This window comes from Dendrobates tinctorius, unplaced genomic scaffold (assembly GCF_039654945.1).
Source record: "Dendrobates tinctorius isolate UK_male_01 unplaced genomic scaffold, ASM3965494v1 ptg000037l, whole genome shotgun sequence".
Classification (NCBI taxonomy): domain Eukaryota; kingdom Metazoa; phylum Chordata; class Amphibia; order Anura; family Dendrobatidae; genus Dendrobates; species Dendrobates tinctorius.
The window spans coordinates 25,046,942-25,070,299 of NW_027361705.1; the positions used below are offsets into that span (position 1 = coordinate 25,046,942).

At 46.5% G+C, this 23,358-nt stretch overlaps 1 protein-coding gene across 1 annotated transcript in view; it reads right to left on the reverse strand.

Moving 5' to 3' along the window:
• Nucleotides 1-23,358, reverse strand: part of VWCE (von Willebrand factor C and EGF domains) — a 260,888-nt gene that overhangs the window by 57,386 nt on the left and 180,144 nt on the right. The window contains exons 19-22 of the mRNA XM_073573945.1: nucleotides 10,471-10,567; nucleotides 10,180-10,262; nucleotides 9,979-10,069; nucleotides 9,823-9,905 (exon numbers count right to left, since the gene is read on the reverse strand). Of these exons, the coding sequence (XP_073430046.1) occupies nucleotides 9,823-9,905; nucleotides 9,979-10,069; nucleotides 10,180-10,262; nucleotides 10,471-10,567 (354 nt within the window). The remainder of the gene's footprint in view (nucleotides 1-9,822; nucleotides 9,906-9,978; nucleotides 10,070-10,179; nucleotides 10,263-10,470; nucleotides 10,568-23,358) is intronic.

Genomic DNA, 23,358 nt, shown 5'->3' on the forward strand with positions numbered 1-23,358 from the left:
GAGCAACTATAAGAACTCAACCTATGTACCAACCAAACAACGGCACATTGGCCAACATGGTACAACATTAAGGGAGGGTGCTGTGTCCCCCAATGAAGGTTCCAAGAAAGAGATTTTACAGTAAGTACCAAAAATCCCTCTTTCTTTCTCGCTTCATTGGGGGACACAGGTTACCATGGGACATCCAAAAGCACTCCCAAGGGTGGGAAAGAAATGCTGAGAGAAGGGTACTTAGGTCGGCCGGTGGGAGACTGCCGCCTGCAGTATCTTCCTACCCAAGCCTGCATCAGCAGAGGCGTGAGTATCTACTTTGTAAAATCTCACGAAGGTATGGAGGGACGACCAGATAGCAGCCTTGCGTACTTGCAAGGCCGAAGCCTGGTGACGAACGGCCCAGGAAGCTCCCACAGCCCAGGTAGAGTGAGCACTCACCCCCGGAGGAGACTCTTTGTCCTGGATGCGGTATGCCTCCAGAACCGCTGAACGAATCCAACGAACAATGGTGGATTTGGGGCTGGAAACCCTTTCCGATGACAAACCGGGAATCGGACTGACGGAAGGAAGCAGTCCTAGCAAGGTAGACTCGAATTGCCCTGACCAAGTCCAACTTGTGGAGGGATCTCTCCAAGGGATGAGTTGGATAGGGACACAGAGAGGGGAGGACTCTATAAGGTACTGAGGAAAAGGCCGGAGTCGAGACCCGTCTGTAGAACACCAAGAACTGAGAGAAGAGAAAAAGTCATAGGAAACAAACTGTTGACCTCACACTACTGAAAGAAGGCATTCCAACATCTGTGATAGATGCACAAAGACGCTGGCTTCCTTGCCTTAATCATGCTCTGGATGACCTTGTGGGAAAAACCTGTGTCCCTCAGGACCGCAGCCTCAACGGCCATGCCATTAAGCTCAGAGACCGAGAATTTGGGTGGAAGAGGGGCCCTTGTGATAGAAGGTCTGGGTGGTCTGGAAGCCTCCAGGGAACGTCCGAGAGCATGTTCACTAGCTCCGCATACCAGGCCCTCTGTGGCCAATCTGGAGCTACTAACAGAATGGGGACCCCTTCTGCCTTTATCTTTTTCACGATTCTTGGAATCAGGAAAAGAGGTGGGAACAGATAAGGCATGTGAAACTGGGACCTCGGGATCACAAGTGCGTCGCAACTGACGCCATTGGATCTCGAGACCTGGCTATGTATCAGTGAACCTTTTGGTTTGTTTGAGACGCCATGAGGTCGACATGCGGAACGCCCCACCTCAGGCAAATTTGGTGGAAGACGGCGGGGTTGAGAGACCACTCGCCTGGCACGAGCCCCTGACGGCTCAGGAAATCGGCTTCCCAGTTGTACACCCCTGGAATGTGGACGGCCGATATGGCGGGAACATGGCTTTCCACCCAACGCAGAATCTTTGCCACCTCCAGCATGATCTGCTTGCTGCGAATTCCACCTTGGTGAGTTATGTATGCCATGGCAGTGGCGTTGTCCGACTGGATGAGGACTGGCTTGCCTTCGAGGAGGCACTGCCAGCGGATGAGGGCAAGAAGGATTGCCCTGATCTCCAAGAGATTGATTGGGAGGAGAGTTTCCTGAGCCTCCCAGCGGCCCTGCGCTGTTAGGTGGAGAAAAACTGCTCCCCAACCCAAGAGACTGGCATCGGTGGTGATGACCTGCCACCGAACAGGAAGGAAGGATCTCCTGCGTTGGACCGAGTTGGAAAGCGTCCAACTGGTTAGGGATTGCCTCACCTTGGGAGGCAGAAGCACTGGTCTGTCTAGGGAAATCGTCGTCTTGTCCCAGGCAGACAGGAGGGCCAGCTGAAGAGGGTGGGAGTGAAACTGGGCATATGGCACTGCTTCCATGGAGGCAATCAGCTTCCCCAGGATTCTCATGCAGAGCCGAAGGGGAAGAGGGACCGGTCGCTTTAGGGTTTTGATCCCTTGCCTGAGGGATGAAAATTTCTCCTTTGGAAGGAAGACTCGAGCTTGGATGGTGTCGAATTCCATGCCCAGGAAAACGAGACGCTGAGTTGGGATCATGGTCGACTTTTCTTTGTTAATGATTTAGCCGAGATGGCGCAGCATGTCCAGGGTGATCTAGAGGCTATGATCGCAGTCTCGGCGAGATGGACCCTTGACCAGGAGATCCTCGAGATAAGGGATTATAAGAATCCCCTTTGAACGAAGGATGGCCATGGCCGCCGTCATGATCTTCGTGAAGACCCTGGGGGCAGACGCCTGACCGAATGGGAGAGCCGTGAACTGGTAATGGCACTCCTGTATGGCAAACCGGAGGAACCTCTGATGTTGCACACAAACAGGAACATGCAAATAAGCGTCCTGAATGTCCACAGAGCAAAGATATTCCCCCGACTGCATGAAGGCGATCACCGAGCTCAAGGACTTCATTCGAAAGTGGTGAACCTGAAGGTGGCAATTCCACTGCTTGAGGTCCAATATCGGGTGAAGGGAACCGTCCTTTTTTGGGACTACGACCAGGTTTGAGTAAAACCCAGAAAACCGTTCGTGCCAAGGAACGGGTAAGAGTACTCCTGAGCTTAGGAGGGAAGAGACAGCCTGGGAAAGCCTTGGGGCATGAGAGGGCTGTTTTGGTGGACGAGAGAGGAAGAAACGTTCTTTTGGGAATGAAGAAAATTCTATCTTGCAGCCTGACATGACAATCTCCCTGAACCAGGCGTCGTCGACCGCTGCCAATCAAGTTTCCTTGAAAAGAAGAAGCCTGCCTTCCACCCTGGAAATATTCCCAGGTGGGGATGACCCATCATTTTGAGGAAAATCTGTGGCCGAGAGAACCGGAGGGCTTAGAGGGGCTGCTCCTAGATCTCCAGCGAGGGGCAGGTTTGAAGGAAGGTCTCCTTCTTTCCACTTGTGCGGAAGAACGGTCCTGCTGGGAGGATCCGCCTGAGGAAGAGAGAGGTTGAAAGGGCCAAAAAGGCTGAGGGCCCTTGGCCTGGATTGGAGCAGAGAAGTACTTTTGCCTCCAGTGGCATCCGAAATAATCTGGTCCAGCTTGGCCCCAAAGAGCCTGGAGCCCTGGAACGGTAGGCCAGTGAGATTTTTTGGAAGCTGGATCTACGCTCCACACCTTCAACCAAAGGATGCGGTGAATAGCAATAATGTTGCTGTTTGCTCTTGCTGAGCAAATGGCAGCATTCAGTGAAGCCTGGTACACACTGGTGCCGGCCTCCGTGCCGTGTACTCCGGGGCAGAGACTCAATCAACCTCCCGGGCAAGTCAGGCTTCTCCTCTCCAACACTCCGCCAATATGTACCTGTCCTGAACGACTCCTCTATTGCGCCTATTAATGTGAAGAGCTCCAGTACCGTGGTTACTCTGAAGTTCCTCCTGTCAGATGTTCCTAGAACCTTACTTGTATGACAGACAGCTGTAGCCTGCTCAGGGACCTCCAGGATCCCGGCTCTCTATCCGTGTTGCTGTTGTGTCCCAAGTCTTAGATGGGAGTAGTGCATTTACAGCCAACTACTCCACCGGTGTCTGCTGCAGAACCATAAGTGTCCATACAACCTCGGGGACCGGGCCCCGGCCTTGCACTGAGAACCTATAGGCAGGGTTCCTCTTCCAACCCACAACTCCTCTCTGTTCTCCTACTCTTTCGTTCTGCGCTGTTCCTTCTCTCTCTTATGGAAGCTTAGGTTGCAGTTCTATGTCTTTCTCCTTCTGTTCCTTTCCCATGCCAGCTGGCTCAGATCACTGAGGCAGCTGCAGCACTCTCTCTTCTATCTCTCCTCTGGGGAGCTCGTCCCACCAAGACCAGTCCTCAGCCTCTCTTGACTGATTGCCTTCCTCCGCCTTGAGCTCCCCTCAGGCTGACCTCCTGTCAGACTGACCTCCAGACTGAACTGAACTCCAATTCTAAACATTCACACTCTTTTATACCTAACTCCACCCACCTCCCAGCACATCTCGTGTTACGAAGCAAGGACCCACGAAAGGTGCTCTGCTATCCTCTAAGCATGGAACCGCAATCTGGTCCATTGCTGAACTATCCTGTGTGTGGATGCAGGTGTTGGAGTGTGGAAAGGAGTTCCCAACTTACCTAGTTGGGGGGGCACCACACCTTAAGAGAAGGTGCAGTACCTCTGTGGCGACTGAGCCTTAGGGGCGCAACATGGGCAATCTGGTCTGCCAAATCTGCTAGCTCTTCTGTGGGAGCTGCCGCCACAATGCCTCGACGAAGCATCTTGGCCCAGGAAGATACTGCTTTTGCCACCCATGAGGAGGCAAAGTTTGGGCAGAAAGAAGCGCCTGATGCCTCAAAGGCTGATTTGGCTAGAGCCTCAATCTGTCTGTCCGTAGCGTCCTTAAGAGATGCCGCATTGGGAATGGACAGGACTGTGTGAGATGCTAAGCGTGAAACTGGCGGGTCCACCTCAGGAGATTCAGACCATTTGCTGACAAGGTCTGAACTAAGGGAGTAAAGGATGTCTAGTCGTTTTCTTCCCGGGAAGCGTTTGCCGGGATGTTCCCAGTGTCTAGAGGTAGTGACCTCAAACTCGTTGTGATTGGGGAAAAAGTCTGGAAGGACGTTTTACCCGTTTGAATGAAACAGATTGGTCCTGAGCAGTAGCATTTTCCTCCTTTATTTCGAGGGTTTGAACGATAGCCGAAAAGAGGCTATCTACCATGTCCTGCGTTCCAGAGGTCTGATCTGCATCAGAGTCAGACTCTCACAGAGAGGCTACATCTGACCCGATGTCCGCCTGCGAAGAGGGGGAACGGGCAGAGAGGGGCACCCTTGGTGCTGTGGAATCTGAAGAGGAGCTAGACAGAGTCCGCTTCCTAGACCTTTCTCCTGATCTGTCCCTGTGAAGGTCGTGGTCAGGTGCGTGCAAATCACCGTGTGAGGTGTTCGGAGCACTGGTGGCAGCAGAGAGATGCGGCATACGTTCCAGGACCTGTACCAGGGACTGTGATATTTTGGTGACATCTAAAATCGACTGAGACATGGCCACAGTCAGACCTGACACCGACTGGGACATGGCAACAGCCCACTCCGGAGGGGGAGGAGTGCTTTCATCCCGGGCTCTAGAGGTCTCCTGATGGGCAGACATAGTGGAAGGACAGCAGGACGGACAGAAGGTAGACGGCTAGCCTGAAACCCACTTTCTTTTACAGCGGGCACAAGCGTAGTGAACTACCGAAGGGATATAGGCAGAGGCCCCTGCAGGGTTGGGCATAGGTAGAGCATATGTGAAGACTGCAGCAGGACGCTATGGAGGCGATACTGCTGAGGGGAGCTAACAAGTGGCAAGGGGTGGGGAATGCAGAGCCTACCAGACACACCGCGATGCAGCAGCGCATGTAGCTGTGTCTCCCGCCGGATCTCTGATGCAGGAAGCAGGTAGATGTGTCCCCCGAGTCAGAGAGGACGCTGCAGGAGCTCAAGATGGACGCTGTGCACCCTGAGCCACGAGACACACTGAACGGTGGGTGGGGTTATTGTCTGAGGGAAGTTAGGGACCCCCTGTAATTGGCTAGTCAGGCCAGGAGCGCCGAAAAAGTAGGGGGCATGCCCGGCCGAAGAAACAGAAAGCAGCGTCCCGATAGGCTGGCACGCCTGTGGGGGCGGGAAGACTCTGCTATGAGCCCAATGTTAGCGTCGGGACCGACAAGCAGGCAGGGGGGGCGTGCCCGGCGCTGGAAGAAATGAAAGTAAGGCGCCGATTGGCTGTTGCTGGCGAGGGGCGTGCCTGGGACCGAGGATGAGAGAATTGCCACGCTAAGCTGTGCGGCAGGGGAGAGGAGCCCACTGATAGGGAGAATGCTGGAGAGGGCGTGGCCTAAACGGAGAGCAGCCTAGAGGAAGAAGGCTGTAAAATGTCGGACAGCGTGCACTGTAGGGAAAAAAAGGGCGCAAAATTTTAATCTGTGTCCCGAGTAGAAGGAGAAAGAGGAGCTGCAGGGGCTTATGGGTGAGTGCTGTGTGGGGGGGTCATACTACCTTGCTTCTTGAATCCGGCTCCTCTTCATAGCTGAGGATCACATCAGGAGCCCTCGGGATGAGAGGGTCCTGGGAGAGAAGATCCTCTTTCCCGCACCGTCTCCAGACGGGGCAGAAGACGGCGTCAACCCCTTAGGAACAAGGGGGAAGGCCACCACCGGTGAACACCGTCTTCCTCTCAGCCCTCTCCAAGGAGAGGGGTGAGGAGGGGAATAGGCAAGGACTGGCCACCGAGAGTCACCCTGAAACACCCCAAAGGGGGGACAGGGGACAAAGTCCTGCCATCGGGTTCGAGAGAGGGCGATGTGGGTTATACAGTCATATGTTAAAGTTTGGGCACCCCTATTAATGTTAACCTTTTTTCTTTATAACAATTTTGATTTTTGCAACAGCTATTTCAGTTTCATATATCTAATAAGTGATGGACTCCGTTATATTTCTGGATTCAAATGAGGTTTATTGTACTAACAGAAAAATGTGCAATCTGCATTTAAACAAAATTTGACCGGTGCAAAAGTATGGGCACCTCAACATAAAAGTGACATTAATATTTCGTAGATCCTCCTTTTGCAAAAATAACAGCCTCTAGTCGCTTCCTGTAGCTAGTAATGAGTTCCTGGATCCTGGATGAAGGTATTTGTGACCATTCCTGTTTACAAAACAATTTCAGTTCAGTTAAGTTTGATGGTCGCCGAGCATGGACAGCCCGCTTCACATCATCCCACAGATGTTCAATGATATTCAGGTCTGGGGACTGGGATGGCCATTCCATAACATTGTAATTGTTCCTCTGCATGAATGCCTGAGTAGATTTGGAGCGGTGTTTTGGATCATTGTCTTGATGAAATATCCATCCCCTGCGTAACTTCAACTTCGTCACTGATTCTTGCACATTATTGTCAAGAATCTGCTGATACTGAGTTGAATCCATGCGACCCTCAACTTTAACAAGATTCCCGGTGCCGGCATTGGCCACACAGCCCCAAAGCATGATGGAACCTCCACCAAATTTTACTGTGGGTAGCAAGTGTTTTTCTTGGAATGCTGTGTTTTTTAGCCTCCATGCATAACGCCTTTTTGTATGACCAAACAACTCAATCTTTGTTTCATCAGTCCACAGGACCTTCTTCCAAAATGTAACTGGCTTGTCCAAATGTGCTTTTGCATACCTCAGGCGACTCTGTTTGTGGCGTGCTTGCAGAAACAGCTTCTTTCGCATCACTCTCCCATACAGCTTCTCCTTGTGCAAAGTGCGCTGTATTGTTGACCGATGCACAGTGACACCATTTGCAGCAAGATGATGCTGCAGGTCTTTGGAGGTGGTCTGTGGATTGTCCTTGACTGTTCTCACCATTCTTCTTCTCTGCCTTTCTGATATTTTTCTTGGCCTGCCACTTCTGGGCTTAACAAGAACTGTACCTGTGTTCTTCCATTTCCTTACTATGTTCCTCAAAGTGGAAACTGACAGGTTCAATCTCTGAGACAACTTTTTGTATCCTTCCCCTGAAAGGCTATGTTGAATAATCTTTGTTTTCAGATCATTTGAGAGTTGTTTTGAGGAGCCCATGATGCCACTCTTCATAGGAGAATCAAATAGGAGAACTACTTGCAAGTGGCCACCTTAAATACCTTTTCTCATGATTTGATACACCTGGCTATGAAGTTCAAAGCTCAATGAGGTTACAAAACCAATTTAGTGCTTCAGGAAGTCAGTTAAAAGTAGTTAGGAGTGTTCAAATCAAGAAAATGATAAGGGTGCCCATACTTTTGCACCGGTCAAATTTTGTTTAGATGCAGATTGCACATTTTCTGTTAGTACAATAAACCTCATTTGAATCCAGAAATATAACTGAGTCCATCAGTTATTAGATATATGAAACTGAAATAGCTGTTGCAAAAACCAAAATTGTTATAAAGAAAAAAGGTTAACGTTAATAGGGGTGCCCAAACTTTAACATATGACTGTATCACACTGCTCTCTCGGTCGCTTAAATGTGGGAAAACTGGGTGAGAAATCTGCACCGTTACCGGACGAGCTGTATCTGAAAAACAAAGGTGAAATGATTAATAAACACACACAAAACCTGTAAAGAAAAAGACACTGCGTATCTGGTGTAAGATCCAGGTCCGCCTCCTACAGACACTAAGCAAAAACTGAGATAATTTGTGCCTGTCGGTAGGTGTATAACTTTTTCTTATTTCCATAGTGTCAGCCTCCTAGCGACAGCAGCATACACCCATGGTAACCTGTGTCCCCCAATGAAGCGAGAAAGAAAGGGGGTTATTAAATTATTATTTATTATATTAAAGAGTAGAGAGTTCTAATCCACAAAATTACTGCAGCCCTTTCCATCACTTTCAAAAAAAGGTACGGTAAATAATTTTTGGTAAATTTCCAAATAAAATAGTTTAATTCCTTAGTGACCAGGCCAAATGTTTCAAACCTGATATGTGGCAGTAACTCTGGAATGTTTTAACATATTTCAGTGATTTTGAGATAATTTTTTTGTGACAATGGTGAATTTAAGTCAATATGTTTTGTGTTTATTAATAAAAATATCAGAAATTTGACAAAAAATTTAAAAAAAATTAGCAATTTTCAAGCTTGGAATGATTACCCCTTAAATCCAGATAGTCAAGCCATGCAAAATACTGTAGTTAAAGGGGTTGTCCATTACTAGTACAACACCTTCTTGATCTAAATGGGGCAGATAAAAAGAGTATACTTTGCTGCTCAGGGCGCACACTCAGGAACTTCCTGGTTCTTAAAGAGACGGTACGTGTCCTGCCTTTTGGGAATCAGCTGCCATGTGTCTGAGGTCTGCCCTGCAGAAAAACCTGGCGTCCATCTGGAGCCAAGTCTAACCCCACCATCAGGGGCTATAGTGAAGAGTCAGGTGTTCACTTAGCGAAGCCCCTCCATGCTCTCCTCGGTCCATGGCACAGTGGGTCCACGAACCACATGCGCCTCCTGAGCCCGTAACAGTGTTATAATTTGGGTTCGGGCTCCCCAATGTTATGTCTTGATGCTGGGATATAAAAAAAAATGTAGCTTCAGCCATTTCTGCCAACTAAATTGGCAGCTGAATGTTTTCAATTACTGAGACGGGCGTAATAGTATCAAAGGTTCACTTTTATGTGATCCACAGTATGAAGTATGTTTAATAAGTTGACAGTCACCTCCCTTTAGTCAATGTGTCACAATAAATTTGTCATCTATGTGGAGATAAAGTGCAAAGGATATCCACCTTTGTTTGTAGAATAAAATCAATTTTGACATCCTAGGATGAATGAAAAGAAGACCCGCTCTCAACGGGGAATTTATAGTTGTGGATTACAACACCAAATAAGTAATCTCCATTCCTGAGTCCACCAAGGTGTTTAGAATGGTGATCTAACAATTCAGATGGAGAACAGGAGGGGTGATATTGAAGTACAAAATCAGAGAATGTCATGAGTGGATAAGAAAGTCATGAAGTTTAGTTATTTTTTGGGCTTTCCACAAAATAAAATTGGTCACCTAGATTCCTTGAGGAAACAAAGAGTTGGCCAATATGGGAATGTCTGTGTAAATCTAGGATTGTAACTGACTCTTGAAATCGACTGCTCTCCACTTTAGCAATGAATACAATGTGGTCTGCCCTAATGAGAGCATTAAATGCAAAACCAAAAATTTTGACCACATTAATGAAGCCAAGGAGTATGGGAAAACCAAGCCAGACTCCAACTGGACCCAAAATGGACCATTATTACGTATTAAAAATGTGGATGATAAATTTGTTTAACTGCTTATATTAATTATGTTTCAATATTGCTTATTTTCTAATGGAAAAGAAATCACTCACTTGACATGTGCACTGGGTACAGGGTTCACTTTCCAGTGAAAACGTTTGCTTGTTTAGCACTTTCCTTCCATCATATGTGCAATCTGCAGAGGCATTAACAAGTTTATGTCATGGACCAAAGTAAAGGAGATACACAACCAATACAGCCCTTCTCACCTCGACAAACTGGGCAGCATTCTCCCTCATCGTGGAAAGGGTAAGTGCAGTTGGGAGCACATTCAATGGGTGAGCAAGCAACAGTACCCACCTGTACAACAAGAATAGTGTCTGTTCTATTTTTGCCTGCTGAGGATTATTAATTCCAATACATTCATCAATCCAGTAGAACAAACAATGTATTCTTCCAATATTTCTTACCAAGCAAATACATGTGAGGCAGGGATCTGAGTATGAAGGGAAGCTCTCATTATTCTTATATGTCTTCCTTCCATAGGAGCAACCTTTAAAAAAGAGCCGAGAAACAATTTTTAATTTTTGTTTTCATGCAAAAATATAGTTTGCAACATGTTGAAGGTAATGGTTGACTTCAGGTGACCACAATGAGCTACGTTACCCACCCCTACCTGTTGCACAGTATTTATAATTTGTTTTTGGTACAAATGTACCATTTCTCCTTAGATTTACCCGCAATAGCAGAGTTATTTCTACCTGCTGAACAGTCAGGGCAGCACTGTCCTGGCACCATGATAGGATGAGGACAGGTTTCCACACAGTCTGTCTTCTTACACACAATAGAGCCATCTGCCTAGATCAAAGCACAAGAGAAATGAGTGTATGTGGTGAACGGCAGTCAGAAGGAGGGGTGAATAGTGAGACCTCTATGTGCTGAACATTATGATTTACCAGGTATGCTTTTTGTTGCATAACCTCTTAAAGGGCTTTAGTTTGCTGAAAGATTGCGCAGTATAAGTGCTTTACATAAGTAAATGGTCACTTATTGTGTCTGACCAGTTGCAGCTTTCGTCCTAAACATGCGTGCTTGTGAGGTTCAGTTCAGTGTGTGATATGTTGTGGGAGGGTTCTCCCGTTCACGTGCTTACCAACGGCTTGTCGAGGTATTGAGACACCCCTGCTCCGGCCGGAAGCAACGTGGTGGGAGTCACAAAAGGGTGACCTCATAGGTGCAGAGCTACAGGCTCATAGAGTAGCCAAAAACCGACGAGTTTTGAAGGAGACGCGGTCCTTCTTCATTTGTCAAGCACTTATACTTGCATATATCCATTTGCAGAAACTGCACACAACTAAAAACCGGTGTGAGTCTTTTGGTCGGTCTATTTTCACTTACTAGGTCTTACTTGACTTTGTTTCACGAGCGCTTTGGAGGTGACAAGCTATCATCCTGCGTCAGGCCTCAGAAGATCTGAGCGCCTGTCCATACAGACTGCTCCCTGAACCATCTGCCTCTAGGACCCAGTGTCGACCTCCTCCTTCCCTGAGAAGTCTGGATCTATTTAGTCAGTCGCTCAGCTGTGACCCAGTGTGGGTAATAGCTTCATTTCCACTTCTGCTTGCTAGAGTGTTGGACCTCCTCAAAGTGCTCCAGTTTGGTGTCTGGAATCCCTCTTCTGGTATCCGTATCTGGCGATTCAGCAAAGTGTTCCCCTGTTTGTCTCACCTTATCGTCTTTACCTTAGCGGAGACTGCCTAGCGTGCATCTCCCTCCCATTCCCTATTCAGGACTAGGCCCCAGGGAGATTCAGGGCCTCAGGTTCCGGTTCGGCGATTGCTGAGGAACCAATATAGGGACTCGGTAGGAGTTCTAGGGAGACATTAGATGTAGCCTAGGGGTCTCCACATCCCTTCCTTAGTGTCTGGGCCCCCCTTCCCTACTTCCCTTTATGTGACACTTGGTTTTCCCTCACCGTGCGTGACACTTTGTCCACGAACAGCAATCACCTTACAGTGTTATAAGGGATTTCTCTATAGTGCCATTCTTCACACTGATTCTTGCGTGACTGTATTTCTGGATGTTTTAGTTTTCACACATAGGGCTTGTGCCACTATCAGGAGATTTAGTGCGGGAGTATGCACGCTATTTCCTATTTTTTAGTATTCAGATAGGTCGGCACACAGAACCTACCTAACTCCCAGCTGCTTTAATCACCATATATTTGGTAGCGCCAGTGTGTTGATTGGGTGTTCTTTAAGAATTGAAAGACTCTTGGCTGGCTACAAAAAGCATTTACATGCTGTGATACTTTCAAACAGGTGTGTTACTGCTACTTGGTACTAACCATGCAGGGTGCCCAAGCTTTTGCATCAGCCCATTTTCCTTTTTGTAATTTTTAAAATGTAAAAGATGAAAAAAAATTATATATATATCTATATATATAGATATATATGTATATTTACCTAAAATACAAAGGAAATGTGTCATATTTAGCTTTAGGCCTTTTAGAGATCATTTTCAACTTGCTTAACTGTTCACAATAACAGTAATTATGGTAATTATGACCAGGGGTGCCCAAACATTTACATGCCACTGAATATATACAGTTGCAAGTAAAATTTTTTTTTTTTTTTTGCAAATTTGATTTGCAAAATTTATAAACTTTTTGCTGTTGTAATAAACGAAACAAACAAAAAAGCTTTAAGGCTGTGTGCCCACGATGCGATTTTTAAGCGTTTTTGCCGCGATTTTCGGCGCGAAGACGTTTAAAAATTGTGTACAGAACTCACCCCATGCATTCCTATGGCATTCCGCACATGCTGTGCTAATGCCGCGCTTTTTTCCACTGCGGAATCGCATCGCGGAAAAAATTGCAGCATGCTCATTCTTTAGTGCGGAATCGCAAAGAATTGCCGCGATTCCGCACCCATAGGAATGCATGAGAATCGCTTACTTCCCCCATGTGGCTATGCCCACCATGCGCAAAGTTAAGCACCTCATGTGCGGTTGGTACCCACAGTGTGGAGGAGAGGAGACTGTCCTCCAGGCCCTGGGTACCATACCCCTGTAAAAAAAACAATAAAAAATAAAAAATCGGGGTATATTTACCTTCCGACGTCCCGCGCTGCCTTCCCGGCCTAAGCGTTCCCAGTAATGCCTTGCGGCAAGGTCCTGTGATGACGTGGTCTCGCGAGATCGCTATAGCAACGCGAGACCAACATCATCACAGGTCTCGCAAGGCATCGCTGGGAACGGGAGCGTCGCTGAGACAGCGCGGGACGTCGGAAGGTAAATATACCCCGATTTTTTTTTTATTATCATTTTTAACATTCTATCTTTTACTATTGAGGCCGCATAGGCGGCCTCAATAGTAAAAATTTGGTCACACTTGTCAAACACTATGTTTGACGAGTGTGACCAACCTGTCAATCACTTTCCAAGCGATGCTTCAAATCGCGGAAAAAACGCGCGATTTCTGGGAAGGAGTCCGGTTTTTAGTGTCCGGATTTAAACGCTACGTGGGCACATAGCCTTAATAGCTCAAAGCAACTCATATAACAAGTGGTTTCTTCAAGTTCATCATAACAAGAATGGCTGCTGCAGTATCAAAATTATTCACCCCATTAATAACAGTACTTCATCCATCTGGCTGTTATGACTTGCTGCAAACATGATGCATAGCCAGACACCAGATTCTAGCAGCATTCCTGAATAATCTTACCCATTGTCCCATTCCTGGAGTCAATAGCCTCCAGTTCACTAATATTCTTGGGTTTGCTTACTGCAAAGCCTTCTTCAAATCCCTCCAAAGATTTTCTATGAAATTTAATTCAGGTGATCACTCCAGAATCTTGCAGGACATCTTCTAAAACCAAGCCATTGTGGACTTTGAGGTATTCTTGGGATAATTGCCCTAAAGACATAATGTTTTCTCCTAGGATTTCCTGATTTGATTGAATCCATCCTGCTCTATTCAGTACATCCTGTAGGTTTTCAGTGCTAGCAAATCAAAGAATCACCCAGCCACACCCATGCTTCACTGAAGGTAGGGTGCTTATTTTAGCATAGGCTTCATTTTTCCTCCTCTAGACATACCGGGCTAATTCACAGTCCTGAAATTTTCTAGTTTCTTTTCCTCGCTCAACAAAACAGAAGCCCCAAACTTCTATGGCTTTTTCATATGGTTTTAGTCATAATCAAGTCACTTTTTTTTTTCCTTTTGGATCAGTAGAAGCTACGTCTTGTAGTCTGAGCATGCGCTTTACTGTGCAAGCTAATAACTCAGTGCCTGATCACACTAAATCTTGCTGCAGATTCTTTACAGTCACTCAAGGGTTTTCAAAATCTTGACTACTCAGGAATCTGGTGGTAGCCGGTGACAGCTTGCTCTTCCTAGAACATACAGGTATGAAATGCAAGAACCTTTAGGCAAAACATGAAAACCCATCTCTTTAAGAAAGCTTACAACTTGCAATGCCCTGCTGTCACCTCACCACCACCAGAGCTGCCACAACCCCCAACACCATGTAGACTATAAAGGGGGCTTTACACATAGCGATATCGCTAGCAATATCGCTAAAGCGTCACCGATTTTGTGACGCAGCAGCGATATTGCTAGCGATCTCGCTACATGTGACACTTACCTCCAACCGGCTCCCCCCGCTGGCTATCGCTGATCGCGCGAGAACGTCCTGGGCCGTTTTTCGTCGGCGGCTTCCTGCTGGGCTTCCTGCTGGCGCCGTCGAGCAACGCGTTGACGCGGGCGGAGGACGTCATCATCGCCGCGTCTGACAGGTAAGTAACGACCGTTGCTGCGTCGCTGCTGAGATCTGCCTGTTTGGCAGCTCACTAGCGACCATTTAGCGATGCACCAGCGATCCTGACCGGGTCATATCGTGGTCGGGATCGCTGGTGCATCGTTAAATGTAACGGGGCCCTAAGGCTCTGTCCCCTCTGTACCAGTCTCTCACTATTGTCTTGTTCATTGTTATCTATAATTGTATCTTGTATGTAAACCCTTTTCACATGTACAGCACCATGGTATTAATTGTGATCTAAAGAAACAAATATTTATAAGAAGAAATTAAGGAATTATGGGACAATTATATTTAAAGAATGAAATGGTATTTGAACACTGTAGTTGTCGGCGCTTGGTAGCAAGACAACGCAAACGTAATTGTTTTCCTTATTGTCATGTTTTACGTCTTGTAGGGGTTGTACTCACTCAGGTGCGGCAGGATGAAAACAGGAGGCGCGTTTCTTTATAAAGTCCATGCAGGTTTATTTACTTCATAAACCCATAAGCAACAACAAAACGCAAACGTCCTTCAGAGCTGGGAAAACAATGCAACACGGTCCATACCGGTGCTCTGCTCCACCAGGCCTGTGGTCACACAGACTTGGTTAGTGTCCAGTTCCCAGGCTCGGTCTGGAGCCACACACAAAGGAGGCCTTCTCCCTCCCCAACACACAGACCATGTGCCAAACAACAGCTTCCATTACATAAGCTGTAACCACACCCACATGTGAGGTATATGGGTAGCCATACCCGCCCATCTCTCATAGCTACCCACAACCGAGGTGCACCAAACGACATCTTAGTGCTTACGTGCACTAAAGAAAATACTCTGGGTTACATCACAGGGAGCAGCCATCCCTGTGATAAATACCTCCCATTCATTACATGGTCATTAGCCTCCTTGCAGTCTTAACAATATCTTTTGGTTTTTATACCAATTCTACCCTTTTTGCAATGTTAACTATTTGATCATTCACAGGTGGGCGGTTTCAGTTTGTTAAGTGTTGGTGTTTTTATGGCAGTAATTAACCCCTTTCTGCCATGAGATGTACTATCCTGTCCATGTGCCCTGGGACTTAATTCCCAGGGATGGGATAGTACGTCATAGCGATCAGCGGCGCCCACGTGGTGAGCACCGCTGATCGCGGCCGGGTGTCAGCTGATTATCACAGCTGACACCCGGCACAATGTCTCAGGGGCAGTCACGGACTGCCCAGACTTGTTAACCCCTTGTACACCGCGATCAAACACGATCGCGGTGTACCGGGGGTTAAAGGGAAGCATCGGCAGGGAGGGGGCTCCCTCCGTGCTTCCCTGAACCCCCCACAGCAGCGCAATGTGCAGCGCTGCTGCGGGGGGCTCTTTCCCTACAGGCCCCCAGATCCAAGATGGCGACGGGGACCTTCGGGGGCCTGTAGGGAGCTGACTGCCTCACTGCCTGCAAAGCGCAGGCATGAGGAAGTCTGCAGCAGTGCTTGTGATAGATCACTGATCTGTCACAGTGATCTGTGATGTGACAGATCAGCGATCTGTCACAGGACAGTGATGTCCCACCTGGGACAATGTAATAAAGTTAAAAAAAAAGTGTAAAAATAATTTTTACAAAATCGCTAAATTAGTAAAAAAAAAAATATTCCCCAATAAATTCATTTTTTGAAAATAAAAAAAACAAACAATAAAAGTACACATATTTGGTATTGCCACGTCCGTAACGACCCGCCCTATAAAACTGTCCCATTAGTTAACCCGTTTAGCAAACCCCTTAAAAAATAAAAATAAAAAACAAAGCAAAAAATAATGATTTATTATCATACCACCGAACAAAAAGTGCAATAACGCGCGATCAAAAAGACGCATATAAATATCCATGGTACCGCTGAAAACGTCAGCTTGTCCCGCAAAAAACGAGCTGCCACACAGCATCATCTGCAAAAAAATTAAAACGTTATAGCTCGCAGAATAAAGCGATGCAAAAATTATTATTTTTTATATAAAAGAGTTTTCATTGCATAAAAGCGCCAAAACATAAAAAAAAGACCTAAATGAGGTATCACTGTAACCGTACTGACCCAAAGAATAAAACCGCTTTATCAATTTTACCGCACGCGGAACGGTGTAAACGCACCCCCCCAAAAGAAATTCATGAAACGCTGGTTTTTGTTCATTCTGTGTCCCAAAAATCGGAATAAAAAGCGATCAAAAAATGTCACGTGCCCGAAAATGGTACCAATAAAAATGTCAACTCGTCCCGCAAAAAATAAGACCTCACTTGACTCGGTGGGTCAAAATACGGAAAAATTATAGCTCTCAATATGTGGTGATGCAAAAGCTATTTTTACAATAAAAAGCATCTTTTAGCGTGTGACAGCTGGCAAACATAAAAACCGCCATAAATAGTAAATCAAACCCCCCCCGTTATCACCCCCTTAGTTAGGAAAAAATAATAAAACTAAAAAAATGCATTTATTTCCAATTTCCCGTTAGGGTTAGGGCTAGGGTTAGGGCTAGGGTTAGGGCTGAGATTAGGGTTAGGGGTGTGTTGGGGTTAGGGTTGGAGGTGTAATTGGGGGGTTTCCACTGTTTGGGCACATCAGTGGCTCTCCAAATGCAACATGGCGTCTGATCTCAATTCCAGCCAATTCTGCGTTGAAAAAGTCAAATGGTGCTCCTTCCCTTCCAAGCTCTGCCATGCGTCCAAACAGTGTTTTGCCCCCACATATAGGGTATCAGCATACTCAGGACAAATTGCAAAACAACTTATGGGGTCCAATTTCTCCTGTTACACTTAGGAAAATAAAAAAATGGGGGCAAAAATATCATTTTTGTGGAAAAAAATGATTTTTTTATTTTCACGCCCAGGCGTTATAAACTTCTGTGAAGCACTTGGGGGTTCAAAGTGCTCACCACACATCTAGATAAGTTCCGTGGGGGGTCTAGTTTACAAAATGGGGTCACCTGTGGGGAGTTTCAATAGTTTAGGTACATCAGGGGCTCTCCAAAAGCAACATGACACCCGCAGACCAATCCATCAAAGTCTGCATTCCAAAACGTCACTACTTCCCTTCCGAGCCCCGACGTGTGCCCATACACTAGCTTTCTCCCACATATGGGGTGTCAGCGTACTCAGGACAATTTGGACAACAACTTTTGGGGTCCAATTTCTCCTGTTACCTTTGGGAAAATAAAAAAAATGGGGACTAAAAGATGATGTTTGTTGAAAAAATATAATATATTTTTATTTTCACGCCCAGTCGTTACAAACTTCTGTGAAGCACTGGGGGGTTCAAAGTGCTCGCCACAAATCTAGATAAGTTCCTTAGGGGGTCTAATTTCCAAAATGGGGTCACTTGTGGGGGGTTTCCACTGTTTAGGTACATCAGGGGCTCTCCAAAAGCAACATGACACCCGCAGACCATTCCATCAAAGTCTGCATTCCAAAACGTCACTACTTCCCTTCCGAGCCCCGACGTGTGCCCATACAGTAGTTTTCTCCCACATATGGGGTGTCAGCGTACTCAGGACAAATTGGACAACAACGTTTGGGGTCCAATTTCTCCTTTTACCCTTGGGAAAAAAAAAAATTGGTGACTAAAAGATCATGTTTGTGGAAAAAATACGATTATTTTCACGCCAGAGCATTATAAACTTTTGTGAAGCACTGGGGGGTTCAAAGTGCTCACCACACATCTAGATAAGTTCCTTGGGGGGTCTAGTTTCCAAAATGGTGTCATTTGTGGGGGGTTTCCACTGTTTTGGTACATCAGGGGCTTTCCAAACGCGACATGGTGTCCGATCTCAATTCCAGCCAAAAACGTCAAATGGCGCTGCTTCCCTTCCGAGCTCTGCCATGCGCCCAAATAGTCATTTACACCCACATATTGGGTATCAGCTTACTCAGGAAAAATTGCACAATAACTTTTAGGGTTCTGTTACCCTTGGAAAAATAAAAATTAGTGGTGAAAAGATCATTTTTGTGGAAAAAATATGATGTTCATTTTTTTTTAAATATCCAAAAAATTCCTGTGACGCACCTAAAGGGTTAATAAACTTCTTGAATGTGGTTTTGAGCACCTTATGGGGTGCAGTTTTTAGAATGGTGTCACTTTTGGGTATTTTCTATCATATAGACCCCTCAAAGTGGCTTCAAATGTGCTGTGGTCCGTAAAAATAAAATGGTGTTGCAAAAATGAGAAATCGCTGGTCAATTTTTAACCCTTATAACTTCCTAAGAAAAAAAAATTTTGGTTCCAAAATTGTGCTGATGTAAAGTAAACATGTGGGAAATGTTATTTATTAAGTTTTTTGTGTGCCGTATCTCTGTGATTTAAGGGCATAAAAATTCAAATTTGGAAAATTGCGAAATTGTCGCCAAATTTCGTTTTTTTTCACAAATAAACTCAAGTTATATGAATGAAATTTTACCACTAACATGAAGTACAATATGTCATGAGAAAATGTCAGAATCACCGGGATCCATGGAAGCGTTTCAGAGTTATAACCTCATAAAGGGACAGTGGTCAGAATTGTAATAATTGGCCCGGTCATGAACGTGCAAACCACCCTTGGGGCTTAAGGGGTTAAACCCCCTTTCCCTGTTATACTGATTGTGCCATGTAGTTCGTTTTCGAAAAAGAGCTTGAAGTGAGCACGAAATGCATAAAAATAAAAACTATGATATTGCTATTCCACTCTGGAACTTCTTCCTTTATATAGCAGTGCGGCCTACTCTGAAACACCAATCTCCTTTTTCTACTAATCAATCTGAAAAAGAGGGTTTCCCTTCATTTGCTGACAGGTCTGCAGCAGCTGTAATATTCATGGGCAATTATTGGAGTTGTGACAATCACAAACTTTTCAGGGGAGCAACTCCATAACTCCCTTCTCATCTGTACCTTTCAATATCACCCTTTGTTTGCTTGTCTCTGTTAGGCATCACAGTTGCCAGCAGTCTGGTCACCCAGCCAACAGGTGCCCACAGCGGCAGGGAAAACGCTCGCGTCTAGTGGCCGTAGGAGGCGGCTCACTAGAATCTGCGGAGTTTTCCTCCAAGCTGTCCTTTAAGGGGACAGTTGAGTTTGGTTCTTCCACTCTGGCGGTGGAGGTTTGCATGGATTCCAGAGCGGAGGGGAATTTTATGTCATCTGCCTTCGTTCAACGGCACACAATACCACTGGTTATGATATCTAAGCCAGTGACCATCAGATTGATGAATGGCGCGACTCTGCCCTCACAGATTACCCACCAGACCGCTCCATTGATACTCTCAGTGTCTCCATCTCATCAGGAGACAATATCCTGCCTCATCATGCCCGAGGGTATCGACCAGGTCCTTCTAGGGGTCCCTTGGTTGCGTTATCATTCTCCCCATATAGAGTGGTCCTCGGGGAAAATTCTTGGTTGGAGTAAATCATGTGAGGGTAGATGTCTGAGGGAGTGCGTTCAGGTTGCCTCCACCGAGGTCCCCGCAGATCTTTCCTCGCTCCCCAAACACTATCGACAGTATGCGGACGTGTTCTCCAAAAAGGCGTCGGAAACCCTTCCACCGCATCGCCCCTATGACTGTGCTATTGACCTCTTGCCGGGTGCTGAGCCTCCCCAGGGTCGAGTCTACCCCTTATCTCTCCCAGAGATAGAGGCCATGTCTCAATACATCAGGGAGAATCTGGCAAGAGGATTCATTAGGAAGTCAGTGTCACCAGCGGGGGCGGGAGTCTTCTTCATCCAGAAGAAGAATGGAGAACTACGTCCCTGCATCGATTACAGGGGCGTTAAAACTATTACCGTTAAGAACAAGTATCCTCTGCCCCTGATATCGGAACTGTTTGATAAATTACGAGGAGCGAGAGTTTTCACCAAATTAGATCTGTGGGGGGCCTGTAACCTGAGGGGGACGAATGGAAGACAGCCTTTAACACCAGGGATGGCCATTATGAGTATCTGGTCATGCCCTTTGGTCTTTGTAATGCGCCGACTGTCTTCAAGGACTTTGTCAATGATATCTTTTGGGATATGCTCCACTTCGGTGGTTGTCTATCTGGATGACATCCTCATCTTCTCTCCGGATGTGGACTCCCACTGGAGAGAGGTTGGCAAAGTCTTTGCCCGCTTGCGAGCTAACTCCCTCTACGGCAAGTTGGAGAAGTGCCTGTTTGAGCAGGAGTCCTTGCCTTTCCTGGGCTATATTATCTCTGCCCAGGGTTTGGCTATGGATCCTGACAAACTGCAGGCGGTAATGGACTGGCAGGAACCCCACTCCCTCAAAGCGGTGCAGCGCTTTCTGGGGTTTGTGAACTACTACAGCCAATTCATTCCCCACTTCTCCACCTTGGTAACTCCCTTGGTTGCCCTCACCAAGAAGGGAGTGGATCTCCCTCCCAGGGCAGCATGGTACCTTGTACCAGGGCCGTTTGTTTCAATGGGAGTTGTCACAGTGGCAGTGACCCGGTCCGTGGCCCTGGGCGTCCATATAAAAGGAATAGAGTGGCTGATTAAAGTTTATAAGTGGATGATTCGTGACGCCACCTGTGGTGTTCGGCAATGAAGGTGTTAAGCCGACGCTGCAGACAGATCCTCTGGGACAGATGGTGTGGTGCAGCAATGATGGTGTAGCCCTCCACAGGCAGGGCTATAGTCACAGGGCAGTGTAGATGAAGAGCTAGTGAGGAGAGTGTAATGGTGCAGTGTTAAGCACAGAGATGTAGCAGTACTGAGTGGGTTGGCGCAGGAATAAGCGGAGGACACCAGGGCATGTAGTTCCAAAGCTTTATTCACAGTCTGTTGTGCGTACAGGCACCCGCCTCGGCACTGTGTCCTCCAGGTCAGGGGCTCAGCCAACCTCCAGGCAAGATGAAGTACTCCGTTCCAACACTCCGCCAACATATATGCCTTTTCTGAACGTCTCCTTTCTAGTGTTTGTAATGAAGTGCTTGTGGTTGTGTGTTAAACCCAAGTTCCTCCTTTAAGATGTTTTGTTGTGAGTTCATTTTCCCCTTCATTACTGAGGCCCGAGGAACTCCCTCTTCTGGTAAAGAAAGGTAGTGAGCCTGATTATCAAACACCTGAGGCTGATGATGATGACTGGCTGAGTGGAGTTACGGACTGGATATAAGGCTGCCGATGCCCTTTTGCCCTGCGGGTGTTTTCTCTGTGGGATCCTTGGAGACCAGTCTGAATTCCTGCTCCTCTAAAGCTAAGTTTGCTGCTCGGCCTTTTGCTTTTGTGCTTTGACTTTGTTTTGCTTTGTTTTTCTGGATTTCTGCCATTCCCTGCTGGGGTGTGCTGAATTCATTTAGCTCTGTCTTCTGAAAATACCTGAGTGCTTATTTAGTTTTTGAAGCCTAGCTGCTTCAGGGCCTTTTTCATATCAGCTTGTTGGCTTATGTCTTTGATAGGGTTTTGGCAGATTGCAGACAGCAGCCTTCCTGTCCTTTCCTATCTAGATAGTTGCGGGCCCCGTCTTTGCTCAGTCTATCTTTCTGTCTGTGTTAGTATTTTCATCTTGCTTCACCGTCATTATATGTTGGGGGCTGCCTATTGCTTTGGGGTCTGCTCTGGGGCAGTTTAGATTTCCCCTTTCTTTCTTTAGGCCTATGTAATCCTCCGGCTGTGATCGAGGGGTCTAGGGCTTCGTAGGAACCCCCCACGGCTACTGCTAGTTGTGTTGATAGGTTCAGGGGTCTGCAATCTGATAGTTGCCAACTTCTCTGGTTTTCTGGACTTAGCTTGTACTTCTGCTTTAGCCTCCTACGGTGACTCCTTCATAACAGAATCACCCGCCATACCGCAGATTCTAGGGTACTCAATAGCAGGAAAGAATTGTAAAAAAAAAAAAAGTGTGTATATTTTTTCCTCTATATCTCTGAGGCCATAGGGGGAATTTTTTTTTCTCTCAATGGAGATAAAGCAATTGTCTGATCGTGTGGAGCAGCTCGCTGCGGAAGTGCGGAGAATTTCCGCCTACCTTGCTCATTCACATGCTGCTGAACCAAAGATTCCTACACCTGATGTATTTTTTGGGGATCGGTCTAAATTTTTGAATTTCAAAAATAATTGTAAATTATTTTTTGCCTTGAAGCCTAACTCATCAGGGAGCTCCGCGCAGCAGGTTAAAATTGTCATCTCTTTGCTGCGTGGCGATCCCCAGGATTGGGCGTTTTCTTTGAAACCAGATGATCCTATTCTGACTAATGTGAACACATTCTTTCAAGATTTGGGGTTGTTGTATGATGAACCTAATGCCATTGATCAGGCTGAAAAGACCCTGCTGGCATTGAGCCAGGGTCGTGATTCTGCTGAATTGTACTGTCAAAAATTCCGAAAGTGGGCAGTACTTACTACCTGGAATGATAATGCCTTGGCTGCTCTCTTTCGGAAGGGGTTGTCAGAAGCCGTAAAAGATACTATGGTGGGATTTCCTGTTCCCTCTGGTCTTGACGATTCTATGTCACTAGCTATTCAGGCTGATCGGCGTTTGCGCGAACGCAAAGCTGCACGAGAGGTGTTGCCACCTGTTGAACAAATGTCTGAACCTATGCAATGTGATAGAGTTTTTTCCAGAGAGCAGCGTCAGGAGTTCAGAAGGCGTAATAAGTTGTTTTTTCTGTGTAGATGCCTCGCATATTATTTCTGTCTGTCCTAAACGAGAGAAACGCTTTGCACACACGTTTTCTGTTGGGGGTGTTCAACCTAAGTTTCTTCTGGCTATTACTCTGATCTGCTCCCTGTCCACATTTTCCGCCAAGGCTTTTGTAGATTCGGTAGCAGCCCTAAACCTAATGGACTTGGATTTTGCTAAACGTTGTGGATTTCCGATGACACCTCTGCAGACACCTATCCCTTTGAGGGGGAT